General features: G+C 39.0%; 1 protein-coding gene across 1 annotated transcript in view; it reads right to left on the bottom strand.

Moving 5' to 3' along the window:
• CNTNAP2 (contactin associated protein-like 2) overlaps positions 1-20,125 on the bottom strand; it is a 1,278,915-nt gene that overhangs the window by 590,297 nt on the left and 668,493 nt on the right. Inside the window, exon 13 of the mRNA XM_005862840.2 lies at positions 12,031-12,231. Within this exon, the coding sequence (XP_005862902.1) occupies positions 12,031-12,231 (201 nt within the window). The remainder of the gene's footprint in view (positions 1-12,030; positions 12,232-20,125) is intronic.

Below are 20,125 nucleotides of genomic sequence, written 5' to 3'. Positions count from 1 at the left end.
GGTAGGATGTCAAAATGAGGCTTTTATAAAAGTCTCTTCTGGCCTATTTCTTAACAAAAATGCCTCACCCTTCATTTTAATTATGCTGAAAGCACATGGTAGGTAATACTGCAGTCTAGAAAAAATGAAAAATCTCCAAACTGATTACCTTATTAGGTAGCCAGCCCCATTTTCTCTTTATTCTCCTCCCTATCTCCCTCCCTCCCTCCCTCCCTCCCTCCACTTCCTTCTTCCCTCCTTCCCTTTCTCTTTCCCTTCTTTCATTTTTTAACATTTGGCCAAAAATACATGATGTCTAGAGGCATATAAGCCTAGATTTTAATCTTTGTTTGGACTCTCAACACTGCATTTACTGTTTTTTCTTTAGTGAGTTAATTAACCCTTATAAAGTTAAGTTTCTTCAGTTATAAAGTGGAAATAGTGACATATAACTTACAAAGTTTGGGGATGGACTGAATGTGAAAATATATATATATATAAAGCACTTAATGTTAATGCCATTTTCCCTTAATTTATATCATAAACTAATTTGGAAATCACTATTTTTAAATATTACTTATCTAACTATATAGAAGATAATATATTTAGCCTGAATTCCAGATCCAATACCAAGAGGAAAAAGTCATCATTTTCATTAAGAGAACTGAAGATAGGAGACAAAGGCTGAAACGGCCATGGCATTGCTAGCCCACTAATACTTTGCAACATTACACACTGTCATAAAAACCATCCAGTGGCTGGTTTGGTAAACTGTAGGAAAAAGCAACAGCTTAGATTCCAGCTGCCATTTAGTGACTTAGTATTTTAGAGACGTTTGATCCTTTACTGGTGGGAAAATAACATATTGGAAAACATATTGGCTTTGAAACAAAGTGTATGTATTATTTCATTCGTATACAATTCTATAAAAATTATTTTTTCAACTTGATTTTGCTGAGTTTCTTTAACTTTTCTTTGACTTTGCATGGTGATGGGATTTGATTCAATTGTAAGAGAAAAAAATAAACTGCAAAATAATGTTGTTGGGGTAATAGACTATTCTGTAGTTTTCCTAAGGTTATGGGTATAGGACGTTCTTAATCAGATCAATGGAGATGCTTCCCTTTAGGCAGAACTCTGAGCCAATAATAAGTTAATAATGTCATATTCTGGTGGACATAGGTCATCGTGGTTAAAATGTGCAATAAAGGTATTTACTTTTTTATTTTTTTGAAGCAACAGAGACAGGAAAAATTTTGTCTTTGACTTATCTTCCTGAGTAAAGTTGAACTTCTTGGATTCATTTAAATTGCCATTGCTACAACCATAAAATGACATTTTATTTGGCGATCTGACACCAGAAATGAAGAGTTATGAGAAAGAGAGCTCCCTCAACACCTTGAACAGGTCAATCTAACCTGTCTATGCTGACATAGAGAGGTACGTGTGGAACAACCGAGGGAATAAATCATCGCTACTCTAGAATTTCTCAGCTGTGCATTTAAAAAATAATGATAGCTGGCTGGTATGGTCAGTTTCATGTGTCAATTTTGCAAGGATACAGCATCCAGTTATTCAACCAAACACTGATCTAGATGTTGCTATTTTACAGATGTGCTAAAAGGCCATTCTCAGTTGACTATAAGTGAGAGTGACTGTGCCAGATAATCTGGACGGGCCTGATCCAATCCATTGAGAAGACTTAAAGTAAGGCTGAGTATTCTTGAAGAAATTCTCTCTGTGGACAGTAGCCTCAGCTGCTTCCTGAGGGTCCCAGTTTGCCTTTCCTGATTTTGAGCTTGCCTTGCCACACCTCACAATTGCATGAACCAATTCTATGCAATTAATCTCAATGTATCTTTCACTGGTTCTGTGTCTCTGATTTAATCCGGACTGAAATGTTGGCCAACAGAACACTAAATCCCCATCTAATTTCATTCCCTAAGCTTCCCCAAAACTCCTGATATTCCCTCCAGATGTAACCTTTGTAAATAGGGGAAGAGGGATGACCCAGTGCAAAATATTCACAACAAATTTTCTAGAAATCACCAGGAATTCTAAATGTATTCCACCTTTTATCCAAGACATACCACCAAAAATCCCTTCAGTTTGTTTAAAGGTCATATACAAAATGACTTTTTATTATTAAAAAATTTCAATCTAGTTCTGATCGGGTAGCTCAGATGTTTAGAGCATCATCCCAATATGCCAAGGTTGTGGATTCCATCTCCTGTTAGGGCACATACAAGAAACAACCAATGAATGCATAAATGCGTGGAACAACAAATCAATGTTTCTTTCTCTCTCTCTCTCAAACAAATTTTTTAAAGTTTTTTGTTTGTTTGTGTAAAAAGACTATTTTTTTAAGGTAAATGCTACTTAAAAAGTAATCTTTGCCTTCCGTGTATTCTCACAACGTCTAGTAGAAGAGTATTTTGTATTCAATAAATGTTCACTGAATAACAACTTCTTACTAATACTCTAGATATTTCCAACAGATTTTTATAGTAAAACTTTGATTCTTTTTGTAAGTATCCTGTTTGGAAGAGGTATTTTTAAATATAATTTACAAAATCTGATCAAATAGGTGATGTCATTAAAAGTGGTAATTTTTAAGATAATATGAATATTTCTGATTTAGGTACATGAGAAGACAATTTCCAAATGCAACAGTGATATAGTATCAATTCAAAGTTTCCATTCACTCCCACTTTAGCCATTACAAAAACTAAGCTACACATTGGCACTCACAAAATTTAATTGCAGAAATAAAAACAGTCATCAAGTTACAGAAGTCAATGTTCCTCAAAGTCTCACCCAAAAGCTCAAAACATTGGCAACAGGAAAGGAAGTACCCGATTAGTCGAAGTCAAGCTATCATCAACAATTTTACCTTAAGATTAATGTATTAATTAGAAATAATAGACTTGACTAAAGGTCACTTGGCTAAGAGCCCTTCTAATTATAGACAGAAAATAATGACAGGAATGAAAATGTTCTTCCCTGTGGTTGAAGAGATGGGATGGTCCAGTCCCTGCTTCGGTTAGTGGTAGCCTCACTCTGGTGACTGGGCATTGGCCTCCATGCATTCTCAGTTTCTCAGAAAAGTTCAAGATAAGAGAGATGCACATTTCCCACTTACAGGTATAATGACCTTCATGGAATTTATTCACCTCTCTGAGCCCTATCTTGCAAAATGGAGATAATAAAATCTACTTTGTATAACTTTGATAATTAAATGAGATAAAATGTCAAGAATGTTATTGGTCAATAGAAATTAATGAAAATCTGCACCCCTTCTTTTATCTCCCTTCTCAGAAGAGCATTTTTAAAAATTTACTATATATATATATTAACCATGCCAAATTCCATAGTCTTTTTCTCTCCTGGGGCCTTTTCTTTCCGGTTCTGCTTATATCTTTAACCTCATTCTCTCCACTGCCTCCTCCATTTATAAACCTTAAAAATATAAAAAAATAATCCCAAATGCTTGCTTTGCCATCTTATTAGCAATTCTGTATTTAGCCATCCTGTTAGCATCAAAATTTTTTAAAATATATATTTTATTGATTTTTTACAGAGAGGAAGGGAGAGGAATAGAGAGTTAGAAACATCGATGAGAGAGAAACATTGATCAGCTGCCTCCTGCACACCCCCCACTGGGGATGTGCCTGCAACTAAGGTACTTGCCCTTGACCGAAATCAACCTGGACCTTTCAGTCCGCAGGCCGATGCTCTATCCACTGAGCCAAACCGGTTAGGGCGCATCAAATTTTTTGAAAACCTTCACATACTGTTTCCATTTCTCATTAGTTGTTCAGTGGCTCTGCCCACCAGACCCCACCAACAGGACACTCCAGGGGCCTCCCAAGGCCAAAGGCTGGGAGCTGCCTGTCTGTGATTTCTCACCACTGACCACATCTCGGTTTTCTTGTTTTTTGTTTGTTTGCTTTTTACTTGTTTGTTTATTGTTAAGGGCTCATTTCTCTTAGCTTCCCCATTGTAAGGCTTCCCTAATTTGAAGCTCTTCCTGCTGCTCTGATCATTAGTTTTAAGTCCCTTAGTTAGCTGTATCCTCTCCTTTTTCATATTGGTGTTTTCTTTCCCTCTGTTCTTTTCCTTGCTCCTCCCATGAACCCCAGAGTCATCTTAAGGAGGCATTACAACTGTTCACAGTCATCCATTTTATCTTTATTCCTGGGTGCTTGGGAAGATTGTATTTTCCCCTTCCCTAACATTACTCCACATATAAACAATCATGAATCCTGCAGTCTCTACTATCTGAACTTAAAGACAGGAATCTGTCCTCTTAATTCCCAGTGAACCTTCCAGCCGTCTAGTCTCATCTATACTCCTGAGTCACTGTGCCAAAGGTCTGTCTCTTCATACCAGCTCTGCCTTTCCTCCATTCTATTCTCTGCATAACTGCCAGAATCCTCCATACGTAGAATCATTGCCCTGGCCTTCCAGTGAAATCCTTACCATCATGCAGAGGCTCTGATCTCCCCTGTCTCCCTTCCACTCTCTCTCTCACATTGTCTATTCCAGCCCTTCTGACCTCTCCATTTCCTCCAAGTACTGTGTCCCTTGACCTTCATCCCAGAATCACTGCACATTCTGACATCTCTTATCTACAATTCCCCCTGACTTTGTTTTTCTTAGTTAACTCATATGAATCCTTCACTTCTCAGCTTATACATCACCATTTCTGATACACAAGAAATAATAAATATATGTGGTTGATTGAATCGCTCATCCATGATTCCAGTTCATGCTTTCATCAACTCTTATCCGTAGTGTGAAATAGCCTTTAACTATTCTCCTTGTGACTATTCTGTCCCTTTTGACAGAATATTTCCTCTATAAAAATTCTAATTCTCTGGGAGTGAAATAACATTAGATTTAATCTTCTAATTTTACCTCTTAGTTATTACTATCTTCCTTGCTTGTCCCATGTAATTGTATCCTCCAATTTTAGTACAATTATTTAACACAATAATTAATTAAATGATTAATATTTTGGTTAATACACTGATTAGTCACAATAAATCTCATTTATTGAAAATGCTACTCTTGGGTGAGGACCAAGATGGTGGCATAGGTAAACACCGCAGACTGCTGCCGCAAACAACCGCTTCAAAAATACAACTAAAAAACGGAACGGACATCACCCAGAACCACAGGAAGGCTGACTGAGGAGAGACTCTTCAACTAGAAGGAAAAATAACAGCACACCGAGGCTCAGAGGAGGCGCAGTGTGGAAAATACTCAGGTGCGGAGGTGCGCGCGCAAAGCGGGCTGGTGGCTGAGAGCGCGGTTGTCGTTTTCGGTCAGGGGGGAGTCTCAGACTCTGAGCTCCAGATACGGGCGAATCGCTGGGGACTCGGACCCAAACGGGAGAAGCGGGAGTGTCTGGCATCAGTTGGAAGGCAGCTTTCCCTCCGAGGTTTGCAGCGGTTCCGGGGGTTCTGAGAAGCAGAGCCTCTGGGAACAGGACTGAGGGCACCATAACGGCTCCCTCCGCCCGCCCTGTTGAGCCCGCCCCGCCCAAGCCCTGCGCAGAGCCATTTGCCAGATCGCCTCAGGCAAAGGCTAGATTAGCACCTCCCCAGAGGACAGAAGTTTTCCGCGGCAGACACAGCTGATTCACACAGCCAGTCGGCCTGGTGGTCAAATCCCTCTAGTATTAACTACAACAATCAAGGCTCAACTAGAACAAGACTGCGCACAAAGACCACTAGGGGGTGCACCAAGAAAGCATAAAAAATGCGGAGACAAAAAAACATGACAGAAATGGAGGATATAGAGCTAAAAATCGCAATTTTGAGGGCTTGCAAAAATGTGCTAGAAGCTGTCAATAAACTTGAGGAGAGAGTCACGAAAACTAATGAGACCCTCGATGCTATGATAAAGAACCAACTAGAAATTAAGCATACACGGACTGAAATAAAGAATATTATACAGACACCCAATAGCAGACCAGAGGAGCGCAAGAATCAAGTCAAAGATTTGAAATGCGAAGAAGCAAAAAACACCCAACCGGAAAAGCAAAATGAAAAAAGAATCCGAAAATACGAAGATAGTGTAAGGAGCCTCTGGGACAGCTTCAAGCGTACCAACATCAGAATAATAGGGGTGCCAGAAGATGAGAGACAGCAAGATATTGAAAACCTATTTGAAGAAATAATGGCAGAAAACTTCCCCCACCTGGTGAAAGAAATGGACTTACAGGTCCAAGAAGCGCAGAGAACCCCAAACAAAAGGAATCCAAAGAGGACCACACCAAGACACATCATAATTAAAATGCCAAGAGCAAAAGACAAAGAGAGAATCTTAAAAGCAGCAAGAGAAAGAGACTCAATTACCTACAAGGGAATACCCATACGACTGTCAGCTGATTTCTCAACAGAAACTTTGCAGGCCAGAAGGGAATGGCAAGAAATATTCAAAGTGCTGAATACCAAGAACCTACAACCAAGAATACTTTATCCAGCAAAGCTATCATTCAGAATTGAAGGTCAGATAAAGAGCTTCACAGATAAGGAAAAGCTAAAGGAGTTCATCACCACTAAACCAGTATTATACGAAATGCTGAAAGGTATCCTTTAAGAAGAGGAAGAAGAAAAAGGTAAAGATACAATGTAATGATGTAACCTGAACAATAAAGATTTAATTAAAAAAAAAAAGCGAAGGTGAGCGTCCCCAACTTGTGAAAAAAAAAAAAAAAAAAAAAAAAAAAGAAAATGCTACTCTTTAGCTGTAATTGGGCCATGTTTTTAGTTATGTTGTTTCAAAAGTTAAACATCATGGTTTCTTAGAATGCATAACACAGACTTGGAAAATTCACTTTGCCAAAGTTTAGAATTTTTTTTCTAAAAATAGGTTATAAGTTATAATGCCAGAGTCATGCTTTCCTGTCTTTTGGATGCCATTAAATCACAGTTTAGTATCATGAAAGTATATTGAATTTTACACAGCTTACTTTACAGGCAAAAATTGTGAACATAACTCCTTTTCAATAGATACAAAATCTAATAATAAACCACCCAAAAGGATGGATAATTTATATTGCTTCTTTCAACAAAAGAAGCAATAAAACTATGACTGATGAGAACTAGACTATTTTGAGAATTAAAAGAAATGAGACACTGTAAAGCAATGAAAACAATAGTAAATATCATCAGAAAATAGAAAATAGAAATTTTATACCTCCACAATTAAATAAATCTTTGTATATGTAGGGAAAAAGTACTTCAGTAGGAAATTCTTAAGTAGTAATGATTTGTAAAATGAATACATGACTCAGTGCATTTAAGGTACACACATAGCATTTTAAAAGCAGGTGTGGGACTTGTTGAGATACAGATAAATATTTGGCCATCTAAAAGCATTAGGATTATTGACTAAGACTTCACTCAAATGGGATCTAATGAAACTTTCTCTTGGTGTCTAATTTATCAAATTCAAATTCTTGGGTTTTTATGTCAGAAGTAGATTTCATAGTTTAATGATTCTTACCTTTCATCACTTCAGATATTATTACATTTGTAATTCCTGGAATATAAATATGATATGCTAACTTTTTTGTGGGTTTTAGATAGCATTAATGTGGGTAGAATTAATTTCTCCATTCCCAAATTAGTATTTCTCATTCCAAATACAGTGGGGCCTTGACTTACGAGTGTCCCGACTAATGAGTTTTTCGAGATACGAGCCGTCTCTCGGCTGATTTTTTGCTTTGAATTGCGGGCTAAAATTCGGGTTATGAGCCAGCTTCAGATATCCCACCACTAGTTGGCGCAGCGAACGTCACAGTGAACGCCACAACATCAGCCCAGCATCACGTGTCTCACTTGTTCACTTTAAGATTTGACATACGAGTAATTTGAGTTATGAGCTCCGTCACGGAACGAATTAAACTCTTAAGTCAAGGCCCCACTGTAGACTATTCTGTGAAAGAAAATAGTTTTGTATTGTTTCTATAAAGTTGGTTAAGGACAACTGAACTAATAGCTACATTGCAGAAACAGATATGACCAAGAATTACCTTAAAATTGATTCCATTTTTAAATTTTCTGGTGATAAAAAGAAGATATAACATTGAAAGTCATATATTACTATCCTTTTAAAAGTTGTGAGAAATCAATAATGAGTAATTCTACATTTGTTAGCTAATGGTATGGCACAACCAAACATCTATCAAAATAAAAGAGTCCATATACATACAAAATCAACTCTTTATCATAAATATCATTAGAAACTATAGAGTCCCAACTGCAGTCTTTGAGTAAGACTCTTAGAAAAAAAATAACATTTTAAATGCGTAGCTATTATAAACTCATTTGATATTCATTTTAATTGCCACGACTATAATGAATGTGCTTTGTATTCCAACAGATGTCACAAGTACTACTACAGAAGTTGCAATATAATTCAGTCTTAGTTAAGAATGAGTAAATGGATATTTAAAATTGAATGTTACCAGGAATAAGGGAAAAACAATTATAACAACATCAGCTCCCTAAAAGAGCAAATTAAATATTTTTATTAAATTGTGTTCTTTCTTATTTGGACACTAGAGGCCCAGTGCATGAAATTCGTGCCCTTGTAGGGGAGGACCCTAAGCCCAGATTGTGAGAGGTCGCAGGCCAGGCCGAGGGACCCCACTGGTGCACAATCGGGGCCAGTGAGGGATGCAGGAGGTTGGCCAGCCAGGGAGGGACTGCAGGAGGGCTCCAGGGCATGTCCAGCCCATTTCACTCAGTCCTGATCAGCCAGACCCCAGTACCAAGCTAACCTATTGGTCAGAGCATCTGCCCCTGGTCATCAGTGAAAGTCATAGTGAGCAGCTGAGCAGCCTGAGCATAAAATTAGCAGATTACACTTTAATTGGTTGAATGACCAGACACTTAGCATATTAGGCTTTTATTATATAGGATATACAGAACACAACAACACAAGAAAGCCTGCTATATCAACCAATCCTTTTCCTTGCCTGAGCTATTCTACAGATTAGTGAGCCTGGAACACAAAAATTGAAAATGTGAAAAAATGACTCAGAAGGGCAGGCTGAAATTCACTTTACAATATTTAGAGACTGGTCTATGAAAAAGATTTAAAAAGTACTACTATGCCAATTTATTTTAGCTGAAGGAGCAGATAATTATGTATGACATTTTATTCCAATGGGCCAGACATGTCCCAATATTCCCTTTAATCTTCTCCCACATGGAGGACTGACACCTTAAAATCTTACCTGAGAAACCTTCAGGGCAGAAATGAAAGATGGTTTGTTAATGTCCTGCAGAGAATTACCCAGGGATGTTTGTTGAAAGCAAACATTCATGGGCCCAAACAAGTACTATCAACTCAGTTTGGGCAATCAGCACTTTTGAAAAGCTACCTAAAAATTCTGATGTACATACTTGTTTAAAAACAACTGCCTGGCCCAGGCCAGGTGGCTCAGTTGGTTGGAGCATCGTCCCATACACTAAAAGGTTTCAGGTTTAATCCAGATCGAGGCACCTCAGGGAGACAACTGATCAATGTTTCTCTCTCACAATGAAGTTTCTCTCTTTTCTCTCTCAAATCAATAATCATATCCTCCAGTGAGGATTTAAGAAATAGTAATAATAAAAACAACTGCCTGAAGTTTGGATGAGGCAACATTTAAAACTATATATTTTTCATTTCGTTCCAATCAGTAAATATTAAGTACCACTGTGGGTGAAAATTTGATACTTAGAGGCAAGTACCAAAAGGCAAGAAGCATATGATAAATTGACTGTCAAGGTCAATTCATTAAGTAGAGTAATAACCTACACATATCTGAAAACACAAAGAACATAGTGTGTTTATTGTTCAGATGAACAATTCACTTTTTTAAAAAAATCGTTATTGTTAACAACTAACTCTTAATTTCAGCTTAGTAGTTCTTCCTCAGAAAAGGTGTCTTGAAGCTGAAGTTTTATTTAGCTTATTATTAGAAATGTAAGTAAAACATTGTTTAAAATCAAATTTATCCTATTCTTCTGATGTTCTGGATGCCCTGTGTTTTGAAAAGGAGGGTGATAGTGAGTGAGGCTGCTTGGTGGCTGGGGGCAAGGACAGAGGGTCTCAACGAGGGAAGAGAGGAATGAACTGCAAGACCAAAGCATTAAAGGCAAATTGCTTTTCTTACCTCCAACCTCATTCCCCTGGTGTCTGAACTGTAAGTTAAACTCATTTGGAAGTTGCATTGTGTGTGTGGTTGTTTTTTAACCACCAAAACAAAATTGAAAAAGTCAAAGTTCACTTTGGAGTTTAATAGAAGGGGAGAAAATAAAGCGGATGGTACCAAGTTATTTTTCTCTTCAGCAATTTCCCCTTATCCCCATCCTCACCCCAGAACTGGAGACCAACTGATGGAAATCTTGGAATAAACTTCAATAAGGAGCCCTCACTCATAAAACTGAGTGCAGACAAGCTGATGAGATTCATTCATTGTGCCTAGCACCCTCGATTTTTACAGTCCTTGGTTGACTTTTCTTAGCACTGGAAACAGGATCAAAAAGCAGTCTCTCACCCAGCAATGTCAGCATCACTTGGGAACTCACTGTTATCAGTCCGCTTGGGCTGCCATAACAAAACCTCACAGGCTCTGGCTTAAACAAGATATTTATTTTCTCATAGGTCTGGGGGCTGGAAGTCCAAGACCAAGGTGCTGGCCAGTTTGATTTCTAATGACAGCTCTCTTCCCGGCCTTCTCATATGTCCTCACATGATGAAGAGAGAAAGAGCTCACTGTTCCCCTTTTTAAAAGGCCACCGATCCAATTAGATCAGGAAACCAGGCTTAAGACCTCATGTCTAATTTCCTCCAAAAAGCTCTATCTCTAATACACATTGGGCATTAGGACCTCAACCTGTGAATTGGGAGGGGGCACAATCCAATGCATAGGATGCATTACCTATGCAAATTCACAAGTCACTCCTCAGACCTGCGGAATCAGAGACTCAGGAAGGGGGCCCAGCAGTCCGTTTTATTCGCCTCTGGAGGTTATTCTAAGGCACATGACGTTCTGAGAAGCCCTGGCCTTCAGGAGAAATCCCAACTCCAGGGCATGGCATCTGTGTCCTCCAGTTCTTCTCTCCAACCAGTTTAACTACTGCTCTTCAACACCAACTCTGCTTTTGCTCCCAGAATGGCCTAAAGGTCATTCATGTTCTCTCTTCTAGACTTTTGCTTATGCTATTTCACCAGCCTTGAGCCTTTCTGCCACAATCCTCTCTTTCTCCCAACAGCGGATGCTCTAACTGCCTAAACCAATTGTCTTCCTATTTTACTTTTCTGGAGTTCATAGATTACACTCATCTGTAATTTTAGCACTAGACTTTGGACATAAAGAACACTCAAGTCTTCATAATATCGTGTACTGTTTTGCTTATTATTCTTCTCTGTAAGTTACTCCTTACAACGCCAGCTCTGATACAACATGATTTTAGCCATTGATTAGTCCATTGGTCTCTGACATAATGTCACTTCCAAAATTGCTTAATATTAAAAAAAAATAATCAATATACTATTTGCTATTTATTAAGTCCTTAAGTGCATCAAACCCTATAATAATAACCTCATTAGATCCTCACAATTACCCTGAAATAAGCATCATGATCCCTATTTGACTGAAAAGACGTTGGGCACTAAGGAATGAATTCAATGAACTCCCCTAAAGTCACACACCTGGGGAGAGCAAGGCGGAGCCAGCCACTGTTTCTCTGAATCCCAGCACATCCTTTATTCCCACTCTTACACTATAGTTGGAGGCATTGACTTTCCTATCAACATGTTCAATTGTCTGCCAAGAACCCCAGAACAGATGGCTTTTGGGGTAAAGATATTTCCAGTATATCCTTTGGAAACAAAGACCATCATTCTATTTTACTTTCTCACAGCTGCCAGCATTCTCCACTCTGGGCTCTATGCTAGCAAGCCACACCTGTTGGATTGTTTGGGCAATTCTAAGCACCAGCTGAGACCATAATTAAAAGTAACATTCCACGGGCAGCCTACCTGGGGTGTTCAACAACCTGGACATCTTGCAGAAGTAGGAGATGTACTGCTCGCAGTGCTCGGCGCTGCTGGTGATGGCGCTGATCTGGTCCATGGAGGCGCTGTACACGAGCTGGGTCACCGAGTACTTCTCCGGGGTGTAGCCCACCACCGTGGTCTGCATCTGTAGATCGTGAGACACGATGGTCCACACTTTGTCCTCTGTGGGGAGAAAAATGCCACAGCAATGGGTCATTAGTATGCAAATGCTCCCTCCAATGCCAGAAAATAATTGAGCTACACTTTCACTGGTATTTTCCAGGAGCTGATGTAGACAGAGTTAAGTAGAGTAATTCTTAAAGTGACCACTACCCTTTTCTCATACCTAAGTTCTGTTTACATGAACAAAGTAGAAAAGGAATTTTTTTTAAAAAGAAAAACAAACTCAAGATATATCCTGCAAGTGAAAACAAATAGCCTGAGTACCTGTTGGATGCTCTGATGTCACCAGCATGGAAAGTGAGGCCCACTGTGTTCCCACTCCTCCTGACTCGGGCCCATCACTCCTCCAGCAGAACAGCATTCTGCTCCTTCCTAAATTACCTCCACTCTCTTAAGTCTCTGGATCCTGTACGTGCAGAATCTTCCTCCTCATCTTGTCAACAAATGTTCTCCCCAACCTGACCTTTTGGGTGAAATTAGGCACTGCATTCTCGGGTATTGAAATGCTCTACAGGTGAGATAATGCGCATGAGAAATTATCTTGGGCATTTCAGTGTGTGAAGAGGAGAAGCAGATGTAAGAATGATGTGGCTAAATTAAAACCAGTGTATGTCTGAATTGGAAGCATCGCAATGTGGCCATGATTCTGATACTCGGCTCAAAGCCCTCACCTGGCACCTGGTTTTGTTCGGAGTAAAAGTCTAGGTCTTAAAATGGCTGAAGGCCCTTGATAATCCCAGCCCTCCTTGTTGCTTCTCCCTCAGGCCCTGCTAATCTGCCCCTGGCTCATTGGGTTCCTGCCACACTGACCTCCGTGCACTCCTCCAACACGTCAGCCAGGTCCCTCCTGGAGCCTTTCTGTCTTCTCCCCTGTCTTTGCTCCAAGGCTAACCTTTCCTTTGCTGAGTCCCGCCCACCCCCACCCCACGCCCCATGCCCACGCCCCACTCACAGCTGCCTTCCATCTCCCCATCCGCTTTGTTTTTCTCCATAGCACTGATCTCATCTGACTTAGTGCACATTTTAATTATTTTTTACGTCTGTCTCCTCACATGAGATGGAAAGAAAGCAGGGATTGTTCTCAATGCTGTATGCAAGGTGCTTAGAACGGCGATAGGCATGTACGGGGCCTTCAAAAATATTAGTTGCATAGAAGAACGAGTTTACAAAAAAATAAATACAAATACTTGATGTAGGATACAAATACTTGATGTAGGAACTTTTTAAAATCACTTTGATTCCAGTTCTGCTCTGCTATGATGATCTGAGCAGATTCTAGGAGGCCAACTCTTAAACTCCACCAAGCAATAATGTCCCTTTATCTGTAACAACAGGTCTCTGCATTGAACACTTTCCAGCTGCTCTTAAATCAATGGAAACAAATCCTGTTACGGTGCCTCCTACATTAATTTATTCTCTATAGGATAATGATATTTCCAGTTTTACCTTTGGCCTGATCAGATCTGCCTTCCTTTAGTTCCTCTGATACAGCAAAGCAGCTATAATATATTTGAGTAATTCTGTCATTTCTTTTTTTCTTTTAAATATATTTTATTGATTTTCTACAGAGAGGAAGAGGGACAGAGAGCTAGAAACATCGATGAGAGAGAAACATCGATCAGCTGCCTCCTGCACACTCCCCACTGGGGATGTACCTGCAACCAAGGTACATGCCCTTGACCGGAATCGAACCTGGGACCCTTGAGTCCGCAGGCCAATACTCTATCCACTGAGCAAAACTGGTTAGGGCAATTCTGTCATTTCTGACACGATTCTGACACCAAACTGACTGTCATTTATATCCAGGCCTGCAGATTTACCTTCACCTAATTAAAGATCCATTAATTAAATTAGGTTACAATCAGACTTTGACATAGAATCTCTGAATCTTAAATTCTATTCCCCCCCCACTTTTTTTAAATCCTTACCAGTAACCTTGCCCTGTAGCAATACTTCAGAACACTCTTTCTTTAACTCGTGATGGAATAGCATTCTAATCGTACCCTTTTCCAAAGGATAATGATCCCTTTTTTGATATACACAAAATAAAGTTCATAAAAGGAAACATTAAGCAAGTAAAAAAATGGTCATTCATTTATGTTCCCTGTCAATAATTGTAATGACATTATTCCATTTGTTAATATTGATGAGTTTCTAATATTTTGGTCTTTTTGACCCTAAACTTCCCCTCCCTGCACACATTTCAGTATCTATCCCCTTTGCACCACCTTCTTTACACAGCTGACCCTTGAACAGAATGAGGGTGAGGGTTGTTGACCCCTGTGCAGTCAAAAATCTGTGTATAACTTTTGACACTCCCCAAACTTAACTATTAATAGCCTACTGTGGACCAGAAGCCTTACTGATAATATAGACAATTGATTAACACATATGCTGTATGTTATATGGATTTTATGCTGTACTAGAGGCCCAGTGCACGAAATTTGTGTACTTGGGGGGGGGTCCCTCAGCCGGCCTGCACCCTCTTGCAGCGGGGAGTGGGCCTAAGCGGGCAGGTGGACATCCCCAAGGGATCCTTAGCACTGCCTCGGAGGCAAGAGAGGCTCCTGCCACCACCGCTGTGTCTGCTGGCCATGAGCCCGGCTTCTGACTGAGTAGCGCTCCCCTTGTGGGAGCACACTGACCACCAGGGGGCAGCTCCTGCATTGAACATCTGCCCCCTGGTGGTCAGTGCACATCATAGCAACCGGTCATTCCGCCATTTAGTCGATTTGCATATTAGCCTTTTATTATATAGGATTCTTACAATAAAGTAAGCTATAGAAAAGAAAATGTTATTAAGAAGATCATATATAAGAGAAAATACTGTTTTAGCATTTTTTGAAAAAACTTTGTGTTCAAGGGCTATCTATGTTTGTTTTAGAGCCCACTTGTTCATTTATAATTGAGTCCCTACTTTATAACAGATATGGATGTAGGCACTGGGGAAACCACAGAGTGAAAAGCATTCATAAATTTTTTGTAGCTTACATTCTTACGTTTTAGGGGGGCAAAACATAATAAGCCAAAAATTACAGTTTTATATGTGTATATATATATATATGTGTGTGTGTGTGTGTGTGTGTGTGTGTGTGTGTGTATAGTTAGTTAGTTAGTTAGCAAGTGATCATGGTGAGGACAAAACTAAATCAGGGAAGGGAAGAATAGACCATGTGTATGGGGATTGCATTTTTAAACACAGAGGAAATGTCAGATTTAGATAAATAAGGTCATTATTAAGCAAGTCATGTGACTAGGGAAAAGGATTCCAGACAGAGGGATGCAAATACAAATATTCTAACTCTGGAGTATTGTTGGTATCGTTCAAGTTTAGGATGAGGTCCATGAGTGAGGAAGAAGGAAAGGAGAGCAGGTGTGGAGGTCAGAGATGTAATAAAGATGGGTTGGGTGGGACCTCAAGTAAGATGGAAAGCTATTGGTGTTGGAAATCTGGAGCAAGTTAAAGTAACATGCTTTACCTTATTATCTGACACTATTCTTTGCATCAATAACATTCTACCTTAGAAAAGTTTTGAAAAATATACATATATCTTTATAAACATTTAAAACTTTTAATGTCGTGGCATTATAAAAAGTAATACATAAGCTCCAATTGATGGCATAAAGCAATTACTGATGATGCATCTTGCAAATTATTTTTTAATGCTTGCATATTACACATTGAAATGATTCCTTTGGAGCCATTAAAGCTTAAGTCATAAATGGATGTTAAGCATTTTGCAAGTATCCCATATCTAGAAGAAAGAAGGTGGTTATGGTGTATAGATTTTCTTTATTTTGGTAGTATTTTATTTTTTCCATCACCATTTACCCCTTCTATGCTCTCTTCCACCTGCACCCCCACCTCCACAATCACCACACTATTGTCCATGTCTATTAGTTCTCTCTCTCTCTTCTCTTTCTCTCTCTCTCTCTCTCTCTCTCTCTCTCTCTTAATCACTCCCCTCCAAGCCCCCTGACCAGAGCTGTCTGCCTGCTCTCTATCTATGAGTTTGCCTCTATTTTGCTTGGTAATTCTGTTTGTTCATTAAATTCCATATATGAATGCCATTTTCTAGTATCATAGTGGAAAAATAATCCTATATTCACAGTGTGCTTATATAATATGCATTATTAGATATGTGTGTAATGCAAACAGAAACTACTATCGATGCTGAATTCTTTGTCTGCCACTATTTCATTTTCATAAAGAAACAATTGACAGAGTAGTGTATTTCAAATACTCTTTTTGGATTAGTGTGTTATGAAAATGCCCTCTGTAATTGCTGAGAGCTTAGTATCTATCTCATGCAATCACATATTTAAATATTGTCACATTGTGCCCTGGCCAGGTGGCTCAGTTTGTTGGAGCATCATCTCCTGTACTGAAAGGCAGTGGATTCGATTCCTGGTTAGGGCACATACCTATATTTCAGATTCAATCCATTGGGGCATGTATGGGAAATAATTGATCGATGTTTCTCTCTCTCTCCCCCTTCACCCCCTCTCTAAAATCAATAAAAACATATCCTCAGGCAAGAATTTTTTAAAAAATTGTCACATTGTAAATTGTTTTAAATACAGCTAATTTAATATGTTTCAAATACTGGAACACATATGGGAAATATTGTGAATGCATCCTTCTCCTTGGCAATAATGGGGGGGTCTCAAGATTACCCAGTTTCATTATGTTGACATGAGTACATTAGAAAGACCCCTCTCCTACTTAGCCCAATGATTGCATGTCCTTATCCTATCTGGATTCTCAAGTAATTCACTCATAATAACTCAATTCCTTGCATGTCTGGAGTTCTGACCAGGGACTGGTAAAGCCAGAAAAAGATCAGGGGGAAAAGGCAAAGAATAACTCCTCTCAGGATATAATCAGTTTCTATATGTCTGTGCTGTTCTTTGAATCTTTTTCATGTTACTCATATACAATCTGAAGTTCACATTACAGAGCAGGAATGTACAGTGTATCTATAATAATAAAAGATATGCTAATTAGACTGGATGAAGCCGGGGCTGCAATGGAAGCCCAGGTCCCAGGTGCCAGAGGGAAGCCGGTGCCAGCAGCTGGGGGAAGGAAGGGACTCTTGCATGAACTTCATGCATTGGGCCTCTAGTTTTAATATAAAGCCAATCTGAGCTGAGTTCAGTGGGAAAATGGTTTGTGTCCTATACATTTACATATGTATTTACATGTTTTTTATTTTCAAACAATATTGCTGTAGTGTTAACAACCACTTTGTTAATCTGAGAGCTTTTTTTCACCTTTAGTCATAGTAAATATGAAATAATCTTTAACAAGAGAATATTATATTATAAACTACCTAAATTGAAATGGTATATAAAACTTGTTTGATGAAAATGGCCAACATACAAATTCCTTAGCGGTCTTGTTACCGATTCTAGCTACTCTTCAAGGATGATTGTGGGTCTCTCACTCTTAGAACAACACAACAGGAACTGAACTACAACATATGCTTCATCTAAGATTTTCCATATTGCATATATGCCTTGGCCTGCTGGACAAAACTAGTGACTTCAGTTTTGTATACCCTTACATTTCTCCTCTGTATTTCAATAACTTTGCCTGTGGCTTTCTTTGGACATAGAAGTCTTAATTGCTGTTATCCTGATTTAATCAACCAACAAATAAACATCAAGTGTGAGGAAGATATGAGCAAGGATCTCGAATTAAATACTATAGTAAAATAAAGATGGCTTTTTCAAATTTTAAAAATTTGCAGCCTTATGGGAGCACATATCCAAGGGAAGAAGCCCATCATTTAGAGGAAGCCATGCTTTGAGTTCTTGATCTGTTTCAGCTCTGTGTTAGCTTCTCGGGACATATAGATGAAAACAAACAAACAAACAAAAACAACTTATGTTTTTGTCCTCAGCAAGCTTGGAGTCCATTGAGATGAGAAATTAGAAATTATAAGCTTGAAATCAGAAAGCACAAACAAGTTCTATATACACAGGGTACTATGAGCTCATAGATCGAAAGTCCATATAACGCAGCTTTAGAAATTCTGAGTGACCAACTAGACATGCTAGTTTCAATGAATTGCAAAGGTTAAAAAGGGATGAGCCATAAGAAGGAGAAGGAGATAAGAGCAATTTCATTCTTCTGAGAGCTTAAACTAAATATGTTGGAGATATAAAGGATTTAGCAGATGGGATCTGGATGGACTAGAAACTAAAGGGTCTGCAATAATGAAGTATATGATTGCAGAGCTATAATAATAGTCCATGGTTGAAAGGTCTAGCACTATGGTTCTATGTGTGGGTGTTGAAAATCTTTGGAGAAAAAAGTTTAATTCATAGTTTTAAAACTATTTATGTATGACTGTATATGACAAGCCCATAGCTAACATCATAATAGTGAGATGCTGAAAATTTTCCCTCTAAGATCAGGAACAAGACAAGGGGAGTAGGATTAGTGATTTACACAGGCTTTATTAAATCTAGAGTGTTTTAGTGGAGTATGTAGGATTTTCTATGTATAATATCATGTCATTTGTGAATAATGACAGTTTTACTTCCTCCTTCCCAATTTGGATGCCTCGTATATTTCCTTCTTGTCTGATCACTGTGGCTAGGACTTCCAGTACTGTGTTGAATAAGAGTGGTGAAAGTGGACATCCCTATCTTGTCCCTGTTCTTAGGGGAAATGGTTTTATTTTTTCCTCATTGTGTATGATGTTGGCTGTAGGTTTTTCCTATATGGTCTTTATTATAATCTCCCTACTCCCAAGTTGCTGAGAGTTTTTATCAAAAATGGGTGTTGGATTTATCTGATGCTTTTTCTGCATCTATTGATATGATCATGTGATTTTTGTCTTTCAATTTATTTATGTGACATATCACAGTTTTTCATTTGGGAATACTATATCAGCCTTGCATCCCTGGAATAAATCCCCCTTGGTCAAGTGTATGATCTTTTAAATATATTGCTGGATCCAATGTGATAATATTTTTTTGAGGATTTTAGCGTCAATGTTCATCAGGGATATTGGCCTGTAATTCTCTTTCTTTGTAGTGTTTTTATCTGATTTTGGAATTAGGATAATGCTGGTCTCATAAAAAGAAGTTGGGAGTGTTCTTTCCTCTTGGACTTTTTGGAATAGTTTGAGGAGGATAGGCCTTAATTTTATATTTGATGTTATATTTCTTTTTTTATTTTAAAAATCTATTTTATTGATTTTTTACAGAGAGGAAGGGAGATGGATAGAGAATTAGAAACATCAATGAGAGAGAAACATCAATCAGCTGCCTCCTGCACACTCCCTACTGGAGATGTGTCCTTAACCAAGGTACATGCCCTTGACTGGAATCAAACCTGGGACCCTTCAGTCCGCAGGTGGACGCTCTATCCATTGAGCCAAACCAGTCAGGGCTGATGTTATATTTCTTAATCTGGATGTTGTATATCAACTAGAAGTATTTCATATTGAAAAAAATAAGAGGTGGGGGGAACCAAGATGGCGGCATAGGTTAACGCCAGAGTTTGTTGCCTCGAACAACCACTTCAAAAATACAACTAAAAGACGGAATGGACATCACCCAGAACCACAGGAAGGCTGGCTGAGAAGAGATTCTACAACCAGAAGGAAAGAGAAATCCATACCTAGACTCAGAGGAGGCGCAGTGCAGAGGTGAAATACTAAGGTTCGGAGTGCATGTGGAGTGGGCCGGCAGCAGAGGGCGCGGTTGTTGTTTTCAATCAGGAGAGAGTTTCAGACTCTGAGCTCCAGATCCAGGCGAGTCTCTAGAGACCCAGACTCAAACGGGAGAAGTGGGAAGGCAGCTTTCTCTCCGAGGTTTGCAGCGGTTGCAGAGCCGCTGGGGACGGAACTGAGAGCAGCCATAACTGCTCGCTCCGCCC

The sequence above is a fragment of the Myotis brandtii genome, unplaced genomic scaffold (assembly GCF_000412655.1).
Source record: "Myotis brandtii unplaced genomic scaffold, ASM41265v1 scaffold168, whole genome shotgun sequence".
Lineage (NCBI taxonomy): Eukaryota > Metazoa > Chordata > Mammalia > Chiroptera > Vespertilionidae > Myotis > Myotis brandtii.
This window is presented reverse-complemented; position numbering and strand designations above follow the sequence as displayed.